The sequence below is a fragment of the Oreochromis aureus genome, linkage group 20 (genome assembly GCF_013358895.1).
Source record: "Oreochromis aureus strain Israel breed Guangdong linkage group 20, ZZ_aureus, whole genome shotgun sequence".
NCBI classification, from domain to species: domain Eukaryota; kingdom Metazoa; phylum Chordata; class Actinopteri; order Cichliformes; family Cichlidae; genus Oreochromis; species Oreochromis aureus.
Genome location: NC_052961.1, coordinates 11,244,891 through 11,269,120, shown reverse-complemented (window position 1 = coordinate 11,269,120; position 24,230 = coordinate 11,244,891). Strand labels below are relative to the sequence as shown.

General features: G+C 39.3%; 2 protein-coding genes across 4 annotated transcripts; one reads left to right on the top strand and one right to left on the bottom strand.

The window, feature by feature from the left end:
• The first annotated feature begins 601 nt into the window (after nt 1-601).
• ccdc187 (coiled-coil domain containing 187) lies at nt 602-20,169 on the top strand. 3 transcript variants are annotated; one of them, XM_031738841.2, is made up of 14 exons: nt 602-945; nt 1,242-1,337; nt 7,941-8,003; nt 8,764-8,902; nt 9,088-9,178; nt 9,693-9,725; nt 14,936-15,014; nt 15,542-16,876; nt 17,360-17,481; nt 17,588-17,659; nt 17,743-17,877; nt 18,022-18,116; nt 18,201-18,295; nt 18,376-20,169. In XM_031738841.2, exons 2-14 carry the CDS (start codon nt 1,289-1,291, stop codon nt 18,522-18,524), a joined length of 2,457 nt encoding a protein of 818 aa, XP_031594701.1. In that variant the 5' UTR covers nt 602-945; nt 1,242-1,288; the 3' UTR covers nt 18,525-20,169. The 3 variants fall into 3 exon arrangements, with proteins under 3 accessions (XP_031594701.1, XP_031594703.1, XP_039460383.1); XM_031738843.2 differs by lacking the exon at nt 9,693-9,725; XM_039604449.1 differs by lacking the exons at nt 9,693-9,725; nt 15,542-16,876.
• Nucleotides 19,724-23,455, bottom strand: tnfrsf9a (tumor necrosis factor receptor superfamily, member 9a). The gene is made up of 7 exons (XM_031738846.2): nt 23,398-23,455; nt 22,681-22,800; nt 22,420-22,557; nt 22,253-22,325; nt 22,030-22,139; nt 21,789-21,944; nt 19,724-21,690 (listed from the first exon to the last, which is right to left on the bottom strand). Exons 1-7 carry the CDS (start codon nt 23,453-23,455, stop codon nt 21,569-21,571), a joined length of 777 nt encoding a protein of 258 aa, XP_031594706.2. The 3' UTR covers nt 19,724-21,568.
• Between the last annotated feature and the right edge of the window lie 775 nt (nt 23,456-24,230).

Below are 24,230 nucleotides of genomic sequence, written 5' to 3'. Positions count from 1 at the left end.
TAATTATAAGCTTTGAATTCGACAGATAGATTCCTTCCTCAACTCCCTCTCTCAAATGTCTTTTCGTTCTTTCCCATCTCCATGCTTTGCAATTAAACCAATAAACACAGCCTACTATATTCAAACTACAGCAATAAAAAAGAATACATAGTAAAGTATAGCCTATGTCGCTCTGGAAAATGTGAGCAACTGGAACGTTTGAGATGCCTTCAGGGACTGTTGAAAAACACAAATTCACTCGCTGAACAACTGTGAAAATTTATGCTTAGGCCTGGACAGCATTACTGGAGCTTTAATAGTATACACGATGGGTGTCACCAACTTCAGTGTCCTGCTACCACGTGTCCAATCTGAATTCATAATCACCTTTGGCCTGAACTGAGCTCTTCCTTACAGCTTTATTTTTTCTACACCGACCTTTCATCCTGCCTCTGCTTCTGCCACCGAAGAAACCGGGCTTTTCGTGGAATGAAAGAGCTGGTAAAACATTTGGCAATACATTTGAATTTTTATTAAGATACCGTGGCTCGTGATAGACGAGAGCCCGAGCTTCTGCTTGCACGTGAAGGCAGCATCTTTTAACCGCCCACACTGCCGAACAGGAGCTGCGAAGAAGCAGCAGCCGGTGCGACAGACTGTGGGCTAAGTTTGTCCGCCCTGGCTTCCCATCACGAGTCGACGGGTCTTTGTTTTTGTGATGAACAAGTACCTCCGCTTTCGCTTAAAATTCACACCTAAAGTAGAGGCGTTAGAAACGGTCAAGTGCGCTCGTGACATTTTGGATAGTTTGTAGCACAGACAGAGAAACAGGAAAGGAGAGAGAGAGGGAGAAGTGCGAGCGACTCCAAAGTTGACACTTCGCTGTCATGTTTGGTACTTGTTGAATAGGCTGTGTACAAACACAACACTGCAGTGTGTGCGTGGGCGGCTGCGTGCTGGGAACAGGTAGGGCTGCTGTTATTTTACTTTGTTCTGCAATTGGCCTTCAGATTATGTTTACATTACATTCTAACCTTTAGTTAATGGCAGCAGTAGCGTTGCTCCTGGCAGCCATTGATCTCAGCTAGTTAGTGAGTAATCAACTCTGTGGGCGAATATTAGTGGGTTAATATCTGTTCAGTATGTTTATTACCAAATGTTTTATTTGAGGTTCGAGTTCCCTATGGTTGTCTGGCGTGGAAACTCATTGCTTCTTAATTTTACTGTATGTTAATTAAGAAACAATTTCTTTCTGTTGCCAGAGTCTTCTGTATCACCATGAGGCTTTAAGGGCACAGGGAGGACAGTGATGGCAGAGCTGGAGATTGACCAGTCCAACCTTCCACGTGTCCAAGAAGGTAGGCTTATACACTCCCACAAAGACCCAACTTTAGCAACTATAGAACGTTCAAGAGAAAAGTGGTTCGTGGTATGTGCTGGAGAAAAGCTTTGTGTGTGTGCGTGTTTAGCCTCTATACATGCAGGTCAGAGATCATGGGCACTTACTGAGCTACAGACATGGAGCCAGTGTGCATTAAGAGTTTTTATTGACACTCTAGCTGAGGGCAGACTTAACCTTCTGTTTGAGAGAGAATGAGAGCGACCACTTTGTATCCTCTCATTTTTGTGTTATGACTAACTTAAATCAGTGCTCTGTATCTACATCGGATAAGAAGTGTCTTGTCGTGTGTTGTGGATGATGCAGCAGACAGTGCAGATTTAAGTACTGTTCTGTGCTGTATGGTAACAGGAATAAAGCTGGTACCTAATTGTCTGTTGGGAAAGCTAAAAAGCTCTAGTCTGTTTATTGCACTCAAATTGAATTGAAGTATGAGGTCACGAGAAAAAGATAAACACACAGTGATCTGAGGATATTTCAGTCAAGCTTAATAATTGTCCAGATGTACTAAGCATCTAAAAAGAACTGATCTTCTTTTATGAATGACTATCTAACAAAGGAAACGTGCGCATCATTAACGCTGTTCAAACAACTGAAGTATGAGCAGGGTTTTTCCCTGCAACAGGTTGGTCTGGCCTTTCACCAAAGGAAAATCACCAGGACAAAAATATTTTTAACCAGCATTTTCTAAGTAGGGGTTAGTTTGCCCAATCTTAAAAACAAAACCATTTTTGATAATTGCATGGCCAGAAATAGCAAGGAAATGCAAGCATTATAAAAGGTAACAAAACCTCTTTGTCCAAGCTATATTTGAACCAGTCATTTTTACGTGCACAGTCAACCCCCCAAAAGGCTGAGCCTGGAAAAACTTGATGAGGGTCCGTGCACATGTCCAGCCAGCTTTAGGTTTGTTAAGCTGGTTTCCTGTGTAGAGTTTGGGACAGCAACCATACAGGAAAGACTAAAGCCAGGTAAAAGAAGGCTGGAGTAGGAGGGCATGTTGTGTACAAAGGTTCATGTTGCATTGTGTTACAGAGATTGATCCAATGAGTGACAGAACTGGCATGCTGGGTGCAGATAAGAGCAAAGAATGAGATAGCTGGGATATGTGAATCCATGGGAAAGAAAGGGGAATTCAGCTCAGATGAAGGTGCTCTGCAAAATACTCACAATTATGTGCTTGTGTTTTTTTTAGCTTGGTATAAATGGTGGGACAAAATTGAGCCTATTCATTGTTTGTCTTTGTTGTGTTGTAGCTGTCAGTCTAGAACAATACATTTCAGCCCTTCTACAAACAGCTTTCTGCAAAATAGTTAAAAATGAAATCAGTGCATTATAATCGTTGTTGAGGTAGGATATATTCCTGTAACAGGCCATGCCTACTCTATTCAGACCAAGTCTTTTCTCTGCAGTACTTCCAAGCACTTTGCAACTGGTTCTCTAATGTGTGCCTTTCTCTTGTTTTGCATATATTTCTCTTGTTTTGTATATACCCCACTTGATTGTGTATATTTCTCCTGTTTGCTATTTATTCCTGCTGTCCACTATTTAATTTTTATTCTGGCACAGTTGATGTGGCGCACCAACAATTTTGTTGTGCATGTAGAGTGACAATAAAGGGCTATTCTATTCTATTAAACTGGTAACAAAGTGTATAAATTGTCTGTTGAGCATATTCTTATTTGTAGTAACAGTAATATATGATGGCAAATATAAAGCTCGAGATCCGAACTGGGTAAACAGCCCGATCTGAATTTATCTTCAGAGTCATTTTAAGCTATAGATTGAAAATTATTCAGCACAATACATTTAAAATGTTGTAAACAAATATGAATTTATTGTCTAGCATATTCAGTATAGTTAGAGAAGCGTGTATGCATGGAAAGCAGGAATGTGTATTGGCAAGAATCTGGTGATACTATGCGTACCACGATACAAGCATAAATATATTTTAAACATGCCAACGTGGGTATTAAATATGAGCAGAAAGAAAAAAGCTAAGCAATGCCACAATATTGTCTCAGTGTTATTAAGATGCAGCGCTAAATTGATTTTTATCTGCTTGCATGTAAGTGTGGAAACATTCACAGGTTAGGAACTTGTAAGCTGTCGCCTCAGTGAAGACTCATTCTTTGGCATGTCCAAGCTAATGAATGGGATAGAAATAGGTCTGTGAGTCTTTTTATCAAGGGAGATAATTCAGCACTCCACTCTTGTTTCCACACACAAAGGGCGCAGTGTGCAGCTTAGCATTTTCATGCTTTATTGAGCAGGGGCCAGTGCACAAACAAAGCCAGTAATAGCACCTATAAACTTGTCAATGAGGCAATTGCAGTATGTAAATCATCTGTCTGGTGACTGATTTTTTTTTCTTTATCCATTATCTTTTTTTACCAGACAGACATTTTCTCTTTTTGGCTCTGCGACGGTTTACTCAATGTTCTTTTGTGGATGCATATGCTTCCTTTTTCTTAAGAGCCAAAGTTTCCCTTGTCCCTTTCCACCTTCACTTTCCTCACCATTTAAGAGCCCTGGCAAAGTCAGCTTTCTTTGTTTCCACTGCGCCCCCTTATCAGTTCCTGTTTTTTCCCTCCTCTCCTGCTCCTGATATAGCCTGATGTGCTGAGGGAATGCAGCTCCCAGAGGAATTCCCCCACCTCCCCCTCATTCCTAATTTCACTCTCACCAACTGACCCAGAGTGCCATTACCCCTCACCTCTTTTTGTTCTCCCTGACAAACTGGTCCAGTTCAGGAGTTATTTGGCCCAGTACGCTGCGTTTATAACACAAAACACAAAGATCTGTGGGATGGTCAGGCACTTCGTGGTGGAATCTTGTGCAGAAAAAGCAGTGAGGAGGAGAGCAGAACAGTCCAGAGAGGAAGGGAGCGAGAGGAGAGAGCATGTGGGCGGTCGGTGGGGGATTTTGGCTGAAAATAGAACCCTTGTCATTTCTCCTTTAGCCAGTTTCTTTGTTTGGCAGGCATTTGCAACTGCTGCTATCCAAGTAGCTGTGAAGATGAAGGTGAAATATCTCTGTCAGTGTTTGAGCGGCTGTTCCTGCGCGCTGGATCACAGACATGATCTGCATAATTTTGTTTTGGAAGATCGGCTGTTAGTGCACTAATAAAAACACATTCACCTATGTGTTTCTGTATTATGAGTGAAGGTTGCAGCTGAAAAATATGCATTTAAATGTGTGGAAAACAGACTTTTCCATACAGCTGTTTAGGCTTTAAGGTAGGTTCTTGCTTAAAAATTGGATATTACAAAAGTCAAACTAGTGGGAAACTCTGTGCTATACAGTGATGCTGACTCAGGCTTTTTTTGTTTATTTTTTTGCTTTTTTTACGTTACGTTTTTGCTTTGTACTCTTTCTCACTCTCAGTGGATCTTATCCTTGTTTTTTCAAACGTAGCATAAATTTTTTTCCCTGCTGGATCTTTGATTCACTATCCTCTTAGAAAATAGACACAACCCTATTAAGGACCTTCATTAAGAAGCTTACAGTTGGATTGCCTGCAGTCACACTGAGCATGTTTTTTTGGGGGATTGGTAGCTCTGAGTGTCTCACACCTTGTTTCACAAAACCTGTTTAGAAGTAACAATTGTGAAGTCTCTGTTTCCAACCCCTATAGCAGTGCTGTGGAAAAACAAGTTCGCCCACAATGCAGACACACCCACATGCACATCCACGCTCATGCCAGAGAAGACTGTCATTTCTTTCATTTTTCCCCTCATTTTCTGCTTTGCTCTTCTTTCTTCGTTGGATTCGAAGACTAAATTGTTTTGACTTGTCATTTTGTCCCGTCGGATAAATCAATCGTTCAACTTAAACCCTCCTCACCGGCAGACTGGACCCATAAGGGCAGGTTGGAGATCCATTTAGCGGATAGTCTCTTAAGCTCAGCAACAGGTGTAAGTGGTAATGCATGTCTGTTTTGGTAAAACTCTCAGTGTAGGCTTGTAGGGTCGTTCGTGTTGTAAAGAGGCTCCCTTTGGGGCTTTGTGCTGTCTGGGTGATTTTCATGGCCTGTGACAGTTGAGCCTCTTTAGATTGAAACCTACTCCTCAGAGACTTCTTAGCTTTTTCTTTTTTTTTGTCATAGCAGTGTTTCAGGCATTTGGGTCTCTTTTTTTACTGTCCTATTTTCAAACAAGGAAGAGCCTTTGATTTTTTTATAAAACCTTAGATGCAATTGTGTTTTGTATAAATGAATAAAATTGTTATAAGCATTATAGGATTAGGCGTTAGTGGTCAAGATAAGGTGCAACAAAATGCGAGAGGAATGCATATTTAGATAGGTATGAGTTAGATATGAATGACTGTCTTGAAACATTCTTCAATCTTGGAATGGATCAAACACCTGATGTTATATTTGTAGTCACCTGCTGTCCTGTAATCTTAATAGATCCCTATTAGAATGAATGTCGACGCCACCAATTTGTTGTCGTCATCAGTATTACCATCTAATACATCTCCAGATAGTAAGTACATTTCAGAGATCTTTTTCTGCCTTTTATTTAAAACCTTTTTTTTGTTGTTGGGTAAATGTGTACTTCATTTGTCTATACACCTTTAATAACAACACGCTGCTCTCCATTAAGCATCCTCAAGCAAGTGGCAACCTGACCCCTGAACAATCCAGTGCAATTTAATACAACAGCCCTGGCTTAAATTCTTTTTTTTTTAATACCCACTCATATTGATCATTTTGTGTTGACAGTTATGTGTTTATTTTGAGGCCATGGTTAAAGGTAACATTTTCCTGGACATCTGTCCATCCACTTATTCAACTTATGGTCACAGCTGCCAATCTGTCACAGGGCTAGAAGGAAGAGTTAGAAGTGTCTCTCAGTCTAAAAACTTACAAGCATCAGAAATTGAGTAGCTTTAATAGTATGTAAGCTCATGCTGGTGTACCCAATTGCTCAAGCAGTATATATCTACTACTAGGTTTTCCTGAAAGCTTAGAAATATTATCTGTCTGTACATCCTTAAAAAAGGCTAAAAGAATAAAAAAAAAACAAACAAAAAACTTTTAGCAATGTAAAATGTATTCTAGCACCCATCTAAATTTTAAGCTTTCACAAGCTAATCAGGTTATCTTAAACAGCTGAGAGCATGTGTGCAACATTTGTGGAGCCATTGTTTCCACAACCGTTACACAGCCCGCTGTGTTGGGCTCAGTGGATGGATTAGCAGAAGGACAGGTGTTTTTAATTGGCCCAGTCTCTGGCTCAGCATGAAAGATTTTCAGCAGTGAGCTAAATCTCCTCTTAGACACTGTCCTCTGTCGTTCTTTTGCTATTTAGAAGCCTCCATTGTACAAAAAGGCAACTCTCTGGGTTCCCTGATGAAAATCTATTAGGTAGCTAAGCGGTTTTGGCGGGTCACTGTAAGCTGTGTGTCTGGAGAAATGGAAGAGTTGGAGAAGCATCTAAGCCACAATGCTGCTGTCTGTGTTTATTTTCTCCTGAGTAACGTTTGAGTTTGTTTGACAGATCTTTAAACACAGATAAGAAGCTATTGTGCCTCATTAAGGACTACTGTAAGCACTTGATATGTTTACAGTTTAGAATAACAATTGTATAATTATTACTTATGTTCTTGAGTCTATGTTAAAGTGCTAGTCTTTGCAGTTTGTTTTTTTGTTTTTTTTTAAACATGCAAGGGTGAGAGTTCACTAATGACATGAAACTGATATGTTTTATTGCCATATCTAGCAGCAGGTGGCCAGACTATTGGATCACAGGATATGAAAGACTTGTGGCTTGATATGGAGTACCAGACAGAGTTGGAATACATCTAGCTTGTAGTTAAAGCCTTTGGATTTATGACAGCCTTACAGCTTTCATTCGACACACTGTACATTTGTACCATCTGCACTAACTTAAATGTTTGCAGGCAGCTGCTTTTAAACTTTGCATATTCATTTGGTAGGCATAGTGAGCACATAAGTGAAAGAAAAGCATGCATCTATGCATCTCTTAACATCGTTTTAACAATGAGCGAATGACTATGTGTCTTGTACTGCTGTTACTGTTAAAAAGCTGCTCACACACACTGTATAGCACATGAGCATCGCTCAGGACGGTGGAGCTGCTATTTTGCTCTAAAAGTCTGTGACTGCTAATTTTGGGCACTTGAATCTTGCTCTGAAATGCTGCTACCCTGCTCTAAACATTTTATAAGATCCTTTAATGTACTTAACAGTGATGCCAGAGTGGTGGATGGTTGCTTTTTTCAGTTTAAAGGGACACTCCTCTGCTTTTGTCTGTGTCGTGTAAACATCCATCATAACACGCAGCACTTGTATCCTATTGTTTCGCTTTGGACAGACTGTTGGACCAAAAGCAGCACAGTTCATCCAAAGGCCCAGCTTTTGTTTTTCGATGGAGCCATTGACATCCATTCCTGACTGCTGTCGGTTTTCTGTTGTTTTAGTAATCGTCAGCCTCTGAGAACTCCTCACTTTATTAAACACTTGTATCCCACCCCTTCATTCATTTGTGAGCACTTTGTAACTGTTTGTAAATGTTGCTGTTGTCTATTGTTTCAGTGTGCCAGTGTTTTGCTGTGCTGGAGGATGGAGCGCTGGCACACAACCTGCAAGAGCAGGAGAGTAAGTACAAAGTTAAGCAGCTATTTGACAGCTGCATACTGTGCAAGCGTCTACTAACTTCTATTATGTGAGCTGCACTCCATTCTGTCTCAGTGAACCACCACTGTATGTTGGGTTTTTCTTTTCCTGAAGTATTCACCACCACAGTGTTATGCTGCAGACTTGCCAAGGACTTTAGAATTGCACTGGTGTGCCAAATAATGCAATCCAAAACAACAGCTCCCTCGAGTAATTTAATTACGCAACCAAAATTTTGTGAACACTTTTCAATAACTGTCACCTCTCTGAAGTGTTAACAGAACCGCACTAAAACCATCTTTATAGAGGTAAAAATGTAATGCATTGCTGTTGGATTGGTTTGTGTTAGATTGGATTTTATTGCAAAAACTTATACACAAAGAGATAGAAAAGATTATATAACAACCAGATGTATTTGTACTGCATAACATATGTATTTCCATGAAAGCCTTTTTGGTTGCTGCTGTGGTGTCTCTGTACATCTTTGTAAACAAAATGCCGTACAATTTGGTATGTATTTTTAAGATTCCTCAAAAGTGTCATCACTGAAGAGCTGGCATGCGGCAAACCATGTTTCAGATAATCACAACATTCATAATGATTTAAAACGAAAACAGATTTAAAGTTCAAATGCAATATAGTACATATTAATTCATATGTAACAGATCTAATATGGTCCATTTTGATACTTGCATTGCACGTTACCTTACTATCTCCCCTTTTTTCTGCCTTGCACTTACAGTCGAGCAATACTATACCACCAACATTCTAAAGAACCAGCTTGTGCAGAATGACATCCGTGTAGCCAAGAAGCTGCAGGATGAAGAGGAGGAGCAGCAGGCCCAGCAGAGTGCCCTTCAGAGACAGGCCTCCAGACAACTGTAGGTGACTCCTCAAAGCACACTCCTGCAATAACCACACTGTGCTACATGCAACCCTTACACTACTGCATATAAATTTATTGCATAAATTTGTGTCTTCTTTTACTTTGCTGCATATGATGTTGATTATTGTATCCATAAATCACAAATATGAGAAGTAATTTTCTTCTGCGACTGCTCTGTAGAGAGGAGCAGGACTTTGAGTATGCCCGTGTGATTCAGGAAGAACTCCAGAGATGTGCTGAGGAGGCTCAGAGGAGGGAGCTGGATGATGAGGTGAGCTTTTACTCACATCTCTTTGCTTACATAGCATATTTTATTACCAACCTGTGCATAAATATTTAAAAAAAACAATGTGTATTTAATCTTCTTTTACAGTACCCAACAGTCAAAAAAATAAATCTACCTTTATGGGGATAAGAAGAGTCAGGTTGGACCCCTTTGAAATGAGATGATGCATACATCTCTCAAAGGGTTTACCCAAATATAGGAACTTTATCATAACCTTAAATGAGTAATTTACCTTAGCACCCATGCTCGCTATAGTCTAGGTTAACTGGGGAGCTTAACCATGAGCTGTCATGCATTTAACCAAATAGGGAAAAACCTGTTAGATTTGGTAACTTTGAACATATTTGATTTTAAAAAATCTTATCTTTAGCTCAGAAAGTGTACTAGTGTTATAATACTACATGGCTGGTAAGGTCATCTTACTATAATATACAAAATCTCTCTCTGTCTTTCTGCATGTTCATTTTGTGTGTGTGTGTGACCGCCAACACCTCCCTAGATGATCAGGAGAGCATCCAAACTTGGCACACAGGTACATCTTAGGCCCATGAAGGTTCTTATCTATATCAGATATTGTGATGTTGTAACTAGCAACAGGATAAAATAATCTGTTTTCAGCATTACTGTCCCTATAACACTTTATGAAAGTATTTTATCATTTTTATGACAGTTTTCATGACAGTAGTATCTAATTTATATCCACAAATTTTCAGTTATATTTATCCTGATGTCATCATAATATATTACCTGGCAGCGACCTGCTAATGTTCTAGAAGGACCTGTTTTTTACCTGTTTTCTGTTATTTAAGTTTCAAAATAATTACATCTCATTCATATCCATAAAAGCTGAATTATACATGATCTATTGTGTCTTCATGTTGCCTAGTAACCAATCAGCATTAGGCTAAAATTACCCTTTTTTGCATTTATGCACCTTCAACGACCTATAAAATCATCATTTTAATGTCACAGCGCACACAGGTCAAACAATACAGTAGCATGAGCATGCACTTGTATTTTAAATGTATTTCTTAATGTTTATCTCTTTCTTGTCCAAATCTATAGTTTTAAAGTCAAGTCAAGTTCAAACCACTATAGACTATTCTAGAAGATATAGACGTGCTCCTTGAATGAATGATGTGCAAAGTAGAAAATCAGTTTTCCTCTACCAGCCACTCATTTTTGTCATTTTTAATTTAAAAGCTCCATGGTATTAACTCCGAACTGAACGGTCCCCCTGATAATAAGATAAAAAACCTTGACAGCAAACTTTGCAAAGTAAAATATTGTGAGGGATTTGTTCCTGAAAGAGGAACAAATCCTTTCCCATGGGCATCAAGTTGCTGGCAGTAACCAGAGCAGAACAGGATACTGTATGAACAAGTTTACCTTCAGCACAAAGTAATACTTGGAGAGATACTCGTTTCTTGTCTGTCCTAGGAAGTATGAGCATTTCTTTCTTTTGTTAAAAGGGATAGCACAAATATTTTTTTTTCTTTTGTATGATATGCATACAAACTTACAAAACAATGTGAAAAAATCAGGTGAAAAGTAAGAAAAAATCATTTTCTTAAAGATTTAGTGATGGTAAAAGGTAAATTAATACCACTGGCATTCCCCTTTAAAGTCAGTGAAATCACACTCAGCACAGGGACTCATAGACATTTATGGCACTTAGGATGTATTTATATATCATTTAATTATGCGCCTGTTACAGGGAGTATCATATGGCTCATTCTGCTCACTCTTAGGACTAACTGAGTAAATAATGAATCCCACTGGCAGCAAAGTGCTGCTCTGGGCCTCGGGTGTAGCCATCGCTCCAAAAGAGGGCTTTAAAAGCACGGTCAGCTGTTTAGCACAGTCTTTCAAGTGATGATGGCTCAAGCAGTTTCACCGGTGCTTAGCTCCAGGCATGGACCAGCAAGCGCTTTATCCAGAATGCATTCATATGTGCGCATTTAGTCATGCAAAACTTGCACACTGTCATATTCTCAATTTTGGTGTTGAATATTTTAATCTCTAAATAGATCATTTAGATAATAAGCTCTATTGCAGAATGATGGCTTGAATGTTTTAGCCTCATTAGCACTCCAGCTCTATGTATAGGAATATTACTTCTGACTGGAAATATTTCAACAGAAGTTCATTGCTATGAAATTTTGTACTTACAATTATTATCTTGGGAATAAGAAATCTTTGACATTAGCAATCTCCTGATCATTTCATTAGCGTTGCCATGAAATGAACAACTAACTAATGCTATGATCAGGTTCAGTTCCTTAGTTTATCAAGTGATACTTGCAAAACAGTGCCATGTCTATTATCCATACCTGCACTTTGCTTTTAGTGCTTATTAGTTTAACAAATCATGTATATTATGATGTGTCGATGTGAACTCGATAGCATGATGACATTCTCATTTAGCTGAAACACTACTTGACCTGAGTATAACCTCAAAGATGTATAGGTGTATCTGTTCATAAAATACAGTATTATGCAAAAGTCTCAACCCGTCCCTCATTTCTTTACGTTTTGCTGGGAAATAGATGCTGCAATGTAACATGTGCGAGCATATTTTTGAAATGCAGTGTATAAGGCAAAAACAGATTTTGTGTAGTTTTAAGAAGCTTAAAAGTCAGTTTTTGGTATGACCACCTTTTCTTCAACACATCCTTACCTCTCTTAGGCAAGCTTTCTTGTAATTTCTCTAAGTATTCTTCAGGAATAGTTCTCCACTGAAGGACATTAAAAGCCCTTCTTTGGATGTTGGCTTCCTTTTGTTCCGTTTTCTGCCACAATGTTTCAATAATGTTGAGATCTGGATTCTGAGACTGTGTGTTTTTCCATTTAGCTGTGCTTTTATGCACGGTGATTGGCATCAGTCTCATGATTTAAAATAATTAAATAAATAAATAAAGCTATTCCCAATCAGATGCTTTCCAGATGGTGTTGCATGCTGGATCAAAAGCGGACAGTAATTTTTCTGCATTCATAATTACATCAAAACTCTAACCATGACAGCATGTGTTTTAGACACCGTGGACACTCACTGTTATCCTTCTCTCCTGAACTCCTGTAGAACCAAAATATAAAGATTCGGTTTATCTCTCCATAGCACTTCCTGCCACTCATTTTATTTTAGTCTAGTTCTTGTGTAATTTGGCATTCTTAAGCCTTTTCCCTTTCTTTATGAATGGCTTTTTGACAGCCACGCTTCCACTGAGACCTTTTCTAGGTGGCCTCAGTGAACAGTACACGGATCAACTGAAGGGCCATGCATCAAAGTCATGTGTCAGGTCTTTGCTGGATTTTTTTCCCTATTTCTTAAAGACATGTCTTTCAGCTTTTCAGATCAAAGTAGCAGATGTGTAACTTCTCTTGTCTCCACTTTAGTTTTCTTAGTGTTTTTTTAAGGACACTTTGCACACCATCCCAAGATGCACCTTGCCCTTGGTAATCAGTACAAAAATATTATTTAATGTTGTCAAACTTTGTTATCTTTGACATTTTTTTATTCTGCTAACAAAATGGCAACAGTTGATGTGTTTTTGTGACAGGCTGCTAGTAACAAAGTGCCTTCAAATGATTCAAATTAGCTCTTTATTCCTCCCTTCACTTTGGTCTCTTTTTTATGCTTCAGTGATTTACAAGTAAATGTTAAATGGCTTAACAAACAAAAAACATTCCTCTGAAATTGCTCGTGTGAAGTTTGTCTCCTTGGACACAAGCTATAAAAGAAATAAGCCGTGGCTCAAGATGCTTGCACAGTGCTGTACATCTAGTTTTAATATAAACAAACATGAGCATGACCATCTGGTTCCAAATCCAAGTTTGCAATATAAATATAATGCTTGGATAGCTGTTTTTACATGTATCTACCTCTTGTTTATGGTATGGAAGTGAACCTCTACAGTGCTGTAAATACAAAAACAATTCATCTTGCAGCCAAAACATGGTTGTCCAACCAGATGGTTCTCATCAATCACCACTCCCACGGTGTTTGAATGTTCACACACAAGGCAAATCCTGCCCCCCTCAATGATGCTGTCTTGATGCATTTTGTATAACTTGCTTTACCAAAAAGAAAATCATCTGATTCTTTGAATAACATGAATGGTGTCACTGAGAAACGAGAAGTCTGTTGTGCTGGGAAAAAGTCAGCGACTCAGCCATGAAAACTCTCTAGCTGGCTTGGTTGTCTGTTTCACATGGCTACTACAGCAAAATATTTTCTCTACATGGCAGTTTCCTTTTTGGAGAAGGCCGTGTATAAAAGCTCCTTGTTTGGAGGGTGTGCGGTCATAGAGGGCTGTAAAATTCTTTGATCATTATTAAAGGGGATGGGTTTGAACTCTGTGGTTTACACTTTACATTAAATGTAAACCCTAGTTGACTTTTTTGGCTCTGCAGTATTTTCTTTTTATGAGTGTTGATATAGGGATCAAATGATGAACTATTAGCGCACACGTTAGCTTACCTTCCATAATGACTGGCTGATCAGAGGTGTTGATTAAATATTTGCCTCCCTGTAGATCGTGTCTTTAATTAAGGAACAGAAGGCATCAGGCTGTGCACTTTTAAATGCCAGATCCCTGTGGCACTGCACGCCTAACCTGCCATGGCAAGCTGCTGATTGTCTGCTGATGCTGGCAAAGTGGCTCACACAAATGTCCTGATTGCAAGGCAAAAGCAGCTGTGCTTGCTTTCACTTATGATTTATGTTGTAAATGCTGCCCACAGAGGGAAATCTCATAGAATTCACTGGTTGAATTTTGATGATTTATTGGTAGCACAAAAAAGTAGCACTGAGATACATTGAAGCTGGACCCTAGAGACACAGAGCTGCTCTGGTAAGACCAGACAATCCCCTGTGACAGTGTTACTTCAAGTGGAGCAGTGGTATTGACCTGCTTCTGCTGTAAAAGTTTACTTTTTCTTAATTTTTTCTTACAGGTTCTATTCAGTCAGTCAGAGTCCTAAATCCTGTGGTGTCACTGGCCACCCAGAACAGACTTTGTTAAATGACCACTATTAAGATGTCAAATCACCTCACAGCAGCATCAAATCCCCCAACATAACTCTGCATGTCCAATGTAGAAAGATTACCGTCTGCATGTAAAAATGTGGTCTAAGGTTGTGGTCCGTTGTTGCCTCACCAATGAGAACAAATCTAAAGGAGCTGAGCGAGTTTAAAGAGTGCTGTGAGGTTTAAACCGACGAAGGAATATCTGGAGCCCAAGACAGCTCTCTGCTACATTATGAACAAAAGCAAAATCATCCACATGGGACATATTAATTCATGGATAAGATTTTCCTTCATTGTCAAATTGCAGCTGTTGATTTTATCTGTGTTACATTGCCCTCTGTTGGTGGAAAAGGGTACAATGTACGTGGTGCCTCATTCTTGCAGTTATGTCGACTCATAGTTCCACATCAGTGTAACCCGACCATTTATAGTGTCATTCTTTTAATCAGGGAAGCTCAAATTTTTGTTTTTTGTTTTCTAATTTAGTCTTTTATTTGCTCTTGTTTTTTGTTTTTTTTACTATGTCATACACTAAACGATTCTGTCATTCTTCACATTATTTTATAGAAATGCCTTATATATTGTTGGTGAAAACTATTGAAAACTAAAATGGAAAGTAGAAACATATCTTTGATAAGGTGCTTATTTGATGGAAGAGATCATTTTATCTGCTGAAAGTCATATTTGTTTACACACTGGCCTTGTTTCCACAGGAAATTGCCAAACGGTTGCAAGAAGAGGAAGAGGAGAGTATCAGGAGACGAAGTAGAGGGTCAGGGAGCCATAGTGAAGGTAAAGCATTATTGTATATAGTTATAAAGATTAGTTTGAAATTTTCACATTTTTTAAATAAAATGTTTTGGGGTTTTTTTTTTTTGGATATTTTTAGTGGCTTGCAGAAGGCTTTGTTATACTCCCATAGGACATAACCTGACATTATTTAGCTTCTTACTAAACATTCTTGGCTCTGCTTGTGATCATTACTGCAGCTGTATTTAAATCACTCACCACAGATACTACAAGGCCATGAACAAAAAAGTTGCTCATTTGTTCATGAATACCTTGATAATGTTTTTTTGTTCTAACTTGCTTTCATGTTTGTTTTTATATTGTCTTTTACGCATGGAATTACATTTTCAGCATTTGCAGGGCCCATTCTTGTATGTAAATGCATGGAAATATGTCAGTTATATTTCATCCATTTATACTAATTGTAGATGCAGCTGTTTGTATTGCTGTGTTACTTCATCATTAATAATAATCACTAACAGACTCACCCACCAACCCCTTTTTTGTTTGCATGTTTGGCAATACTAAAGGCAGCACGAGTGACCCTGCACTGCTATCCCTACAACAGCACACATACAACAGCGTTTGCCAGGGGGAGGAGCAGCACCAGAGCACCACCACCAGGTGGCGATCCTCTACTTCGCACTCAGACATAACTGGGCCTCAGACTAACTCCCCAAGGGGGTTAGCGGCTCAGAAAAATACAACTTCATGGTCAAATCAAGGACACCCCAATTCCATTAGGCAAATTAGCAGTGAATTGAGAGAGCCTTTGAGTGAAAATTCAGATGACTCGGACACAGTTTTCTCTGAACAGCTCTCTGTCTGGTCCCAGAGACTGAATGAAAGATTCAACACTGCACCTGCTCGACAGCGGGCATCTTTACATCAGCCACAAGAGAGAAATTACAGAAGAGTTTACTCTCGTAGAACATTCTCAGACGAGTTCAGGGAGGAGAGAGAAGAGTGGGACGAGGACTTTTATGAAAATGGTGATCTGAATGAAAGGAGGCCTAGGAATCAGGATAAAGAGAGGAAGTACAGAGATGAGTATGAGATCAGAGGTCAGGATACAGGCTCTCAGTTTGTCGAGTTTAGAGAAAAGCGACGCAGTCACAGTGAATCTGTTCGGCTGCATGACAGGGATAGACACAGCAACAGAGACTTTGCAAAGACCTGGAGCTACAAGGACAGCCCTGACAAACACGTCCGTTTTCGAGATGATAAGAGGAGCTCTCGCAGGGAGCAGAGTGAAAGCAGCCAAGTGTGGAAGATGCTGGCCCGTGTCCTCAAAGAGAGGGGTGTGCCTGTGAAGCTTGGTGGCAATGGGGCGCCACTGCAAATAAGGCCTCAAAGCAGAGACAGCCAGGTGCTTCATGGGAGTGAGGTCTCCAGCGGCGACTCCCAACCACATCAGAGAGCCTTCCACAGAGCTGCTTCCACGAGGCACAGTTTCCATGGAGATATTAGGGAGAGAAAGAGATTGTCATACCGAGAGAACAGCGGGAGAGATCACAGAGAAGACCGAGACAGGCATCATGATAATGGAGAGATTTATGAAATTAGGAGAAGAGACTCAGACCTTGCTAAAAGAGAAAGACAAGGCAGTAGAAGGTGGAGAGAGCACAAATACACTAACAGTGATGAGAGGGGAGAGAGGAATGTAAATAATTACAGAGTCAGGAGGGCAGCAAGCGAGCGGAGGCATTTACACAGGACCGCAGAAGAAAGCTTAAGCTCAGAGGAGGAGCAAGACGTGGAGAGGAGAGTAAATGTACCCCGACGAAGAGCCCCAGGGCGTAGCCAAAGTCTCAGCACCAGCAGCAGGGCTTCAACCAGGGATAGGTCAAGGCGCACGGCAGCAGGTAACACTTAGACCTGCAGCCAACTCTAATCTGCAGAGGGAAAGCTTCCAGCATGGTGCTGTCCCTCTCTGTGTACATCTGCTCCTCTCATCTTCCCTTAATCATCCCCTTATCTGGACTTGGGCTTTAGTGGTGTCTTGATTCCTTACTGAAGTGGGACGTTTCCCTGTTTCATATCTACAAAATCAGTGGTCTAAAATAGTCTTTGCTTTGTACTTTAATTCTCTACTTTTTCTTCTTCTAATTAATTTTTTCCTTTTCATCTTGAGGGTTGTAAGCAAACGAATTCCAGGGTGTCGTTTTCATTCTGCATCTTTTCAGCTTGTGCTGTCATTTCAAATGTCATTGTAAATAACCTTTGCCACACTCTTTCAGTAAACTTGAATGATTAATGGGTGATGTTTTTCTAACAAATCATGTGCTCATCATCATCACAGTTGCTCAATTCTCTGTGAATGTGAAACTGTCAAACTTCACCTTTAGGAGCACCACCTCAACCAGAGCTGAGTGAAACTAATCTGAGCCTGGGGGAGCTGCAGCAGGTTTTAGAAGATGAAGAACTGGCCCTCAAGCTACAGGAGGAAGAGGAAAAGCTGTTTAGGAGGGTAACTGATCCAAGAATTTAACATGAAACACTGTAGTTTAGAAGGTTAGCAGACAAACAGAAGTTTTGTTTGTTGATCTGAACATTTACTTCCTGTTTCCTCACAGAACTCTCCGCCATCTCAACGTTGTTCTTATCCAGAAGGGGACTTCAGAGTAGCACAAGTGGCACAGGATGAGGTGGAATGATAAACTGACATGTCATCAGTATCCATTTATTTAACATCCAACTGATTAGTAAGATCATGCCTTTTTTTGTCTAGGAAATTGCACGATTCATGCAGAAACAAGAAATTAAATCAAAGCGTAGATCTCGTGAGCTGGAAGGGCCTGAGTCTTGGCGTGAGCATAGGGCGATGATAAATCATCATGACAGACGAGCTGCAAGAGAGAGACAGGTTTGTTTGAACATATGGTTAGGAATTCAAGACAAAGACAAACATGCATAACAGGGCTGTGTATATATGTGTGAAAGGTGTTTACTGGGTGTTTCTGCCAGCAGAGTTTTTAAACAAGCTGAGAAACCTCTTTGTTCATTTCAGGTCCAACGAGAGAGACTTGACTCAGAGGGCCTTCCTTCCCCAACTGAGGACTGCTCTCCAGAGAACCTTCCGCCAAGTCCCACCACCACTACACCGTAATTAACAAGTTAAAACTCTTAATTAATGCTGTATGTCTGATATTTCAAAAATATGGTGACTCACAGCTGCTACATTTATAGATCAGCCCAGCAGATTAGAAACATTGCAGAGGAATTGGATCCAACCTTCCAGGCGAGGAGGCAAGGCACAATGAGCCTCCAAATGCGACAAATAGGTATTTGAACTGAAGTGAAATAAAACCGCTGTTGAAACTGTTGAAACAATAACTTGACAGTTCCTTTTCCTCCATTGTAGGTCCAGCTTCTCAGCCCCTTCCTGTGCCACAGTCAGGTCTAAATGAAATGCTTGAGGAGCCTACATTTATTCCGCCAACAAAGCGTCAAACAGACAAATCGGGACGAAGTAAATCCAAAGAGAAGAAGGAGAACTGCAAGCAACAGTGATCTCCAACACTGTGTTCTGCTGTAGGCCAACACAGTTTCTTTTATAACACTTAATCAGTTCAGCTAGAGTTCTCATTGCTTATTATTTTAGGGTTAAAACTGACACGAATAGCATTCACTCAGCTGCCCCTACTAGCACTTTTTAGAGCAGTCGAATAAGGAGACTTTTTAGATTCTTGATTAAGTGAGTAAAGACAACATTTTAAAATCATGGCTTTTATAAATGCTAAAGGGAAATGTTGGGTTTGTTATTGTATTGTATTTTATCTGTAGTTAACCAGTATACTGTCAGCTGGATCTCTCAGTCATCCCCAAGTTGTGCCTACACTTTATTTACATTACAAATACACTAAACCATCCAAGTAGACTACTAAGTTCTGCCACCTAGTATATAACTTCATTGTCTAAATCAGAATACTTTAATAATCCCTAAGGATTGGGTTGGATTTTTGGCTGAGATTCTGTCGCTCTCCATTAAAATGAAGCTACCATAAAAATTTGATACTATTAATTTCTTCTTAAGTGAGTAAATGTACAAATTCAGCAGGGGATCAAATAATTATTTCCTCCACTCTATTTCTTGGGGGAATCTCCAGAAGCATGTGAACGTTTCTTTACTAAGAAAGGGTGGAAACCTAATCTTATTTCAAAGCAGTTCTTGTCATGTTTGCTGTTATCCAACGACAATCAAAAAAACTTTGTTTGCTTTTTATACATGGAAATCCCAGAAGTTGTAAAACTGGATCACATTAACATAGTGGTAGTGAAAGAAGTCAAAATTAAATGTATTTCTTTCCCACTCAAACGAGGAAGTTCATTATACTCTTGGTGACAGCTCATGGAATAAATAAAGCTATAGCTCTATGCTACATAGAGCTATAGCTTTATTTATAGCTACATGAAGCTTAGCTGCTACTATTACCTTTTTGGGGCGTACAACTACATTTCGCAATCTCTGAAATCCAACACCAAAGACCGACTCTGAACTAAGACATCTTGCATGTTTTACCAGCAAGTTGTGGTCACTTTAACACTATTCCTAATGCCAAACAGGAATCTAACAGAAGTGACTGGAAATGATTTTGATGCATGTATTACTATTTATTGGTCTCTGTTTTTGTTTTGTGTATGTTGTTCTTGCTGCCACATTTAAACTCTTTTCTTTACACAACTGAAATATGGCACCATGAATGCAACTATTCTGTACATAATAAATACAATCTTTACTGTGTGTTCAAAAATGTCATGTAAGTACAGTGTAAAAATACATATAATCAGTTTTATACAGTACTATAGACAGCTGAAGACATTTCACAGGAAATCACCATGAGACAAAAATTATACATTCAAATCAAAAGTACATGACATTCAGCAGGTAACATTCAGCAGGTATAATAAAGTGCTGCAGTCGTATTAAAATGTCACTGTATGACTGTACTGTAATGTTAACACTTTTTCACTGCGCCACCTGTGAACTTTGAAGTCTTTAACTGATTTTGCTTTGCTGGAGCAGTGACTCATACGTTGCTCTATTACTATAGGCGTGGGTAAACATTTTCAGGCAAAGCCCACACAGTATATTTCTCAAATGTTCCATGAAGAAACACTCGCCTTCTAAAGACCAGGGGAGCAATAGAATTTAAAACAAAAAACCGTTTGGTCTAATGTTGCTGCCCACTCTGCTGTTCTAGAAGAAAATAAAAGTAACAAGACTCTCTGGGGGGTTTCCACTTGGCCCCTGAGCTTAGCTTGCATATCATTTATATTAGTCAAGCATATTTGTTCACAGGATTTCCCAAGACATTCAGGAGTTATAGTGATAATTGGTGGATTTCCCATGTGGCATTCGTGAGGAATTCTAAAACATTTTCGCAATTGTGTTACTAAGCTTTTGAGCATTTCATGTTTTCTTTTTATTCTGATATGACCTGTTAAACGCATACTTGATCTGATAAACACTTAGTCATACAGCATGCCTTAACATGCTCAGTGATTGTCACAGCTGAACAGTTTTTACCTTCCATTTGCAAATCATTCTGTACAATCCGCATTTCACTATTAGGCCTCCCTAGTGCTTCAGCTTGAATTGTAGCTTTATCTACTTAAAATAGGGAAGTCCCTTCACTGGACTTTTTTGACCAGTTAAGCAACAGTTGGAAAGTCCATATAGTTCCTGGTAATGTTCAGTGGAGTGGAAGAGGCTACATGTGTCTAGCTACCTATTTTCACAATTTAACACATAATAATTATTAAAAAAAAAAGACACTGTAAATGACCAACAGATAAAACAATTAAAACAACAAAACAGCTGCCATAAACAGCAGGTAGGTTGCTATGTTATGTTCAGGCTTTGAGCATATGTAAAACCATACTACTGGGAGGTAATATAAAGGCTCAGAAACTAATATGACTAAAATCAGTCTGTTACACCCACTTGCGCACTCACCCACATCGTATTTTCAAACTGAGCATACTTGGCAGCTTTACCGCTCAGGTGTGCAAATACCAGATTAATGAGTCTCAATCATGCTCTTACTCACTACAGCTGTTTTACGATGTACTGGGATGAGTGGACTGAACTTTGAACGCAGTTAAAAATGTAATAGCAAAAAGGCTGTCTTCCATTCGTTGTTATTTCATGACTGCTTTCACATTTCAAGAAGGCAAAAAAACAGCCTTCTGTTAGAATTTACATGGTGAATAACCTATTGTTAAGTCCACTCTTTTCTTCCCCCTCTCAGAATTCCCCTTCCTCTTGTGTTATTGAAGGATCACTAAAACTGTATCCAGTTGTTAAAACTGAGCAAGATGTTACAGTTTGTTTTGACCTATTAGGCCTTTTGTTCACAATAGCTTATGCTGTTCTAGAATAAAAACAGCTGACCTAAGCAACTTGGTATAACAAAGACATTTTTTTTTTTTTAAAAAACAAAACAAAAAGTGGCTCAGTATGAAGAAAGAAGAATCCCATTTTAGCTGTAAAATCCTGTTTCCTTAAATGAAAAAGCTACTTCCATGCGGCTTTCTAGTCCAGGTCCTTCCATTCATGCAATCAGCTGTTCTGAAGAGTCCTTAGAGTCCAGTGACTCTGAGCTGCAAGTGCTGCCCTGTTCCTGCTGAGCCTCATGGAAACTGCACTCTATTGCAATTAATGTCCTGGGGTCATCTGAAGGAGAAAAAGAGGGAAAAGGTAAGCAATTAAAATAGTTAATCACTATGATTCAGGTGATATATTACCTAATCATGAAATGCAAGAGAAATTACCTGTAGGGTTTACAATGATTTTTTCATGAATTCTCTTCTTTGTCTTCTTTCTTTTCTGGAGTTTTTTCACAGCCACGATCATGATAATGATGATGGTGACGGGGAACAACACAAGTATGCCAACGATAACAAGCAGTGGCCATATCGGGTCTTGAGCTTCTGTTTCAAAACAGCACCGTTATAATCAACTTTAGATCAGAACTGAAGCAGTATGATAAGAGGAAAAAGAATCATGACTTACCAGATGGTTCAACTTTTGGGCCACGTGTTGTCTGAGGTATAACTGGAACACACTTAATGTCATTTAATGCATCTCCTTTGAACACAATCTGCTCATTTGGATTGGAGCACCTGGGAGAAACAAGCGTGACAAAAGATTTCCTGTGACTTTTCTGGGATTTATCAAGTGTTTTATTACAGCAACAGTAAAACATGGTGGTATTTAGTAAAGGGTATTATCTTACTTGGTGCTCCAGGGTTTGCACTTCTGGTGAACTTTGTCGTTAAAAGTTCCATTTGGACATTTTCTGCAATCACCTGTGGAGAAAGTCAGTGAGTTGATTTGCCATTTAATCCAACATGTGTAGTGTCGGGCTAAAGTTAAAAGCTTATTATTTGTACTTTTACTTACGATACTCTGTAGGTTCAAAGCCTTTTTCACATGTCTTCACACAGAAGGAACAACTTTCATCACCACAAGTAAGTCCTTCTCTACAGCCACACTTGGTATCAGTTGTGGCAGTGCAGGCTTGTAGAGTGACCTGAGCACCTAAACATATGAAAAGATTGAAAGCTCTTGTAGTACTACATATTTCTATATTAGTCCAGAATTTAATACACTGCTGATGAAATGCTTTTATATGGTTGTGACTTAATTAATGCACCAACATACCTACACACTGTGTACAAGGGTAACAGCTGTACTTTGTAGGATCCATTGTATAGGTCCCAGGCTCACAGGGTGTACAAAGGTCTTTTGGGTTTTGACCACACTCCTTGACTAGGCGATTTCCTGCAAAAATAAGCAAGGGAGTAACATACACATAAATTTCAGTGACACTGGCTCCATCAAAGCTATAATACATCTTAATAAATGACAAAAGATTTCCTTTTTAAGGTTCAAAGGTTATAGGATTTCTAGAAATGTTTCTAGAAAAGTTTGAACTCTAATAACTATATTTACTGCTCTTACACTGGATGTACAGGAATGAAACTGACAAATTCTGTCAGTGACATCTCCCAATGATTGGATATATCAGCTGCATCATCCTTGCCTTTGTTGTGGATTAGGTGAAAAACCACTGAAACTATCTTTGGTTGCATGTGGCCACCGCAGAGGAACTCCTCAAAGGTTGGAAAACAATCTCTCACATTTTTTTTTTCAACATCCAAAGATAATAGCTGGGTTTAATAATGTGGAAGAAAAGACTTCTCTTATCTCACTCATGAATATACAGTAGGCTAAACTGTAAATTAAGTTTAATCCAAAAGAGCGCCGTTAAAAACAAACAAACAAACAAAAAAGCTGCACAGCTGTACAAAAAAAATAAATGTAGAATCAAAAATCTGCAAACTTTTATAAGGTTCTGTATCTTTTTTTCTTTATTACCTGGATGACAGCGTTTCACAGCAAACATCGTCCCCCATTTTCTGTCCAGCTCAGGCATCCCGTATTAATCTCCCCAACACTGCACTGGATGCCCAGAAAGAGAACGATCAGCCAGGTGATTACAGCCATACTTCAGCTTTCCAGCCTTGAAGATGATACAGCTACTCCAGGAGAGAGTTGATTTAATCCAATCGAAGAATTATTCCAGGTATCTCTTCCACACGGCACTAATTCGGCTTTTCTCTTTACTTAAATCTGTGTGAGCGTCGTTCTGTGCTCTGTACTCATATTAAGCAGACTGTATTGTTGCGACTTCAGCAGTCAGAAAGGTTATCAACACTCTTGCCAGCTGAGCGCTTATAAAAAGTGTCGTCGCGGGGGCCGGGGGGGCGTGTCTTCTTAGATCAGCCAGCACACTGAGTCACCATGATACAATTAATCTACATGTTTAACAGTCTAAGACATGACAGTTTTTCGTCTTAGTCATTTTTATACAACTACAATGTATTTATTAAAAAAAAATCATTCAAAATACACAAAGAGATACCAAGATATAAAGTTGTCGCTGGCTGCAAGAAAAAGAAAAGCGAAACTTTCCTCAGTCACATTACAATATTCGTTTCTTTTCCTCTACCAGTAACCGAATAAAGCCGTGATAATGTCGTGTTATGCATGCCTTCAGACTTGAACCACTTTTCAAATCTGTTCTGCTCTGTTCTTCATAGAAATGTCTGAACTAGGGCTAAACTAGATTTCCTGGAACTCAGATGCAATCGCCCCAATGTGTTTACAATAGCACAGCCACGTTCCCCACCTACAAATGTGAAGTTAAT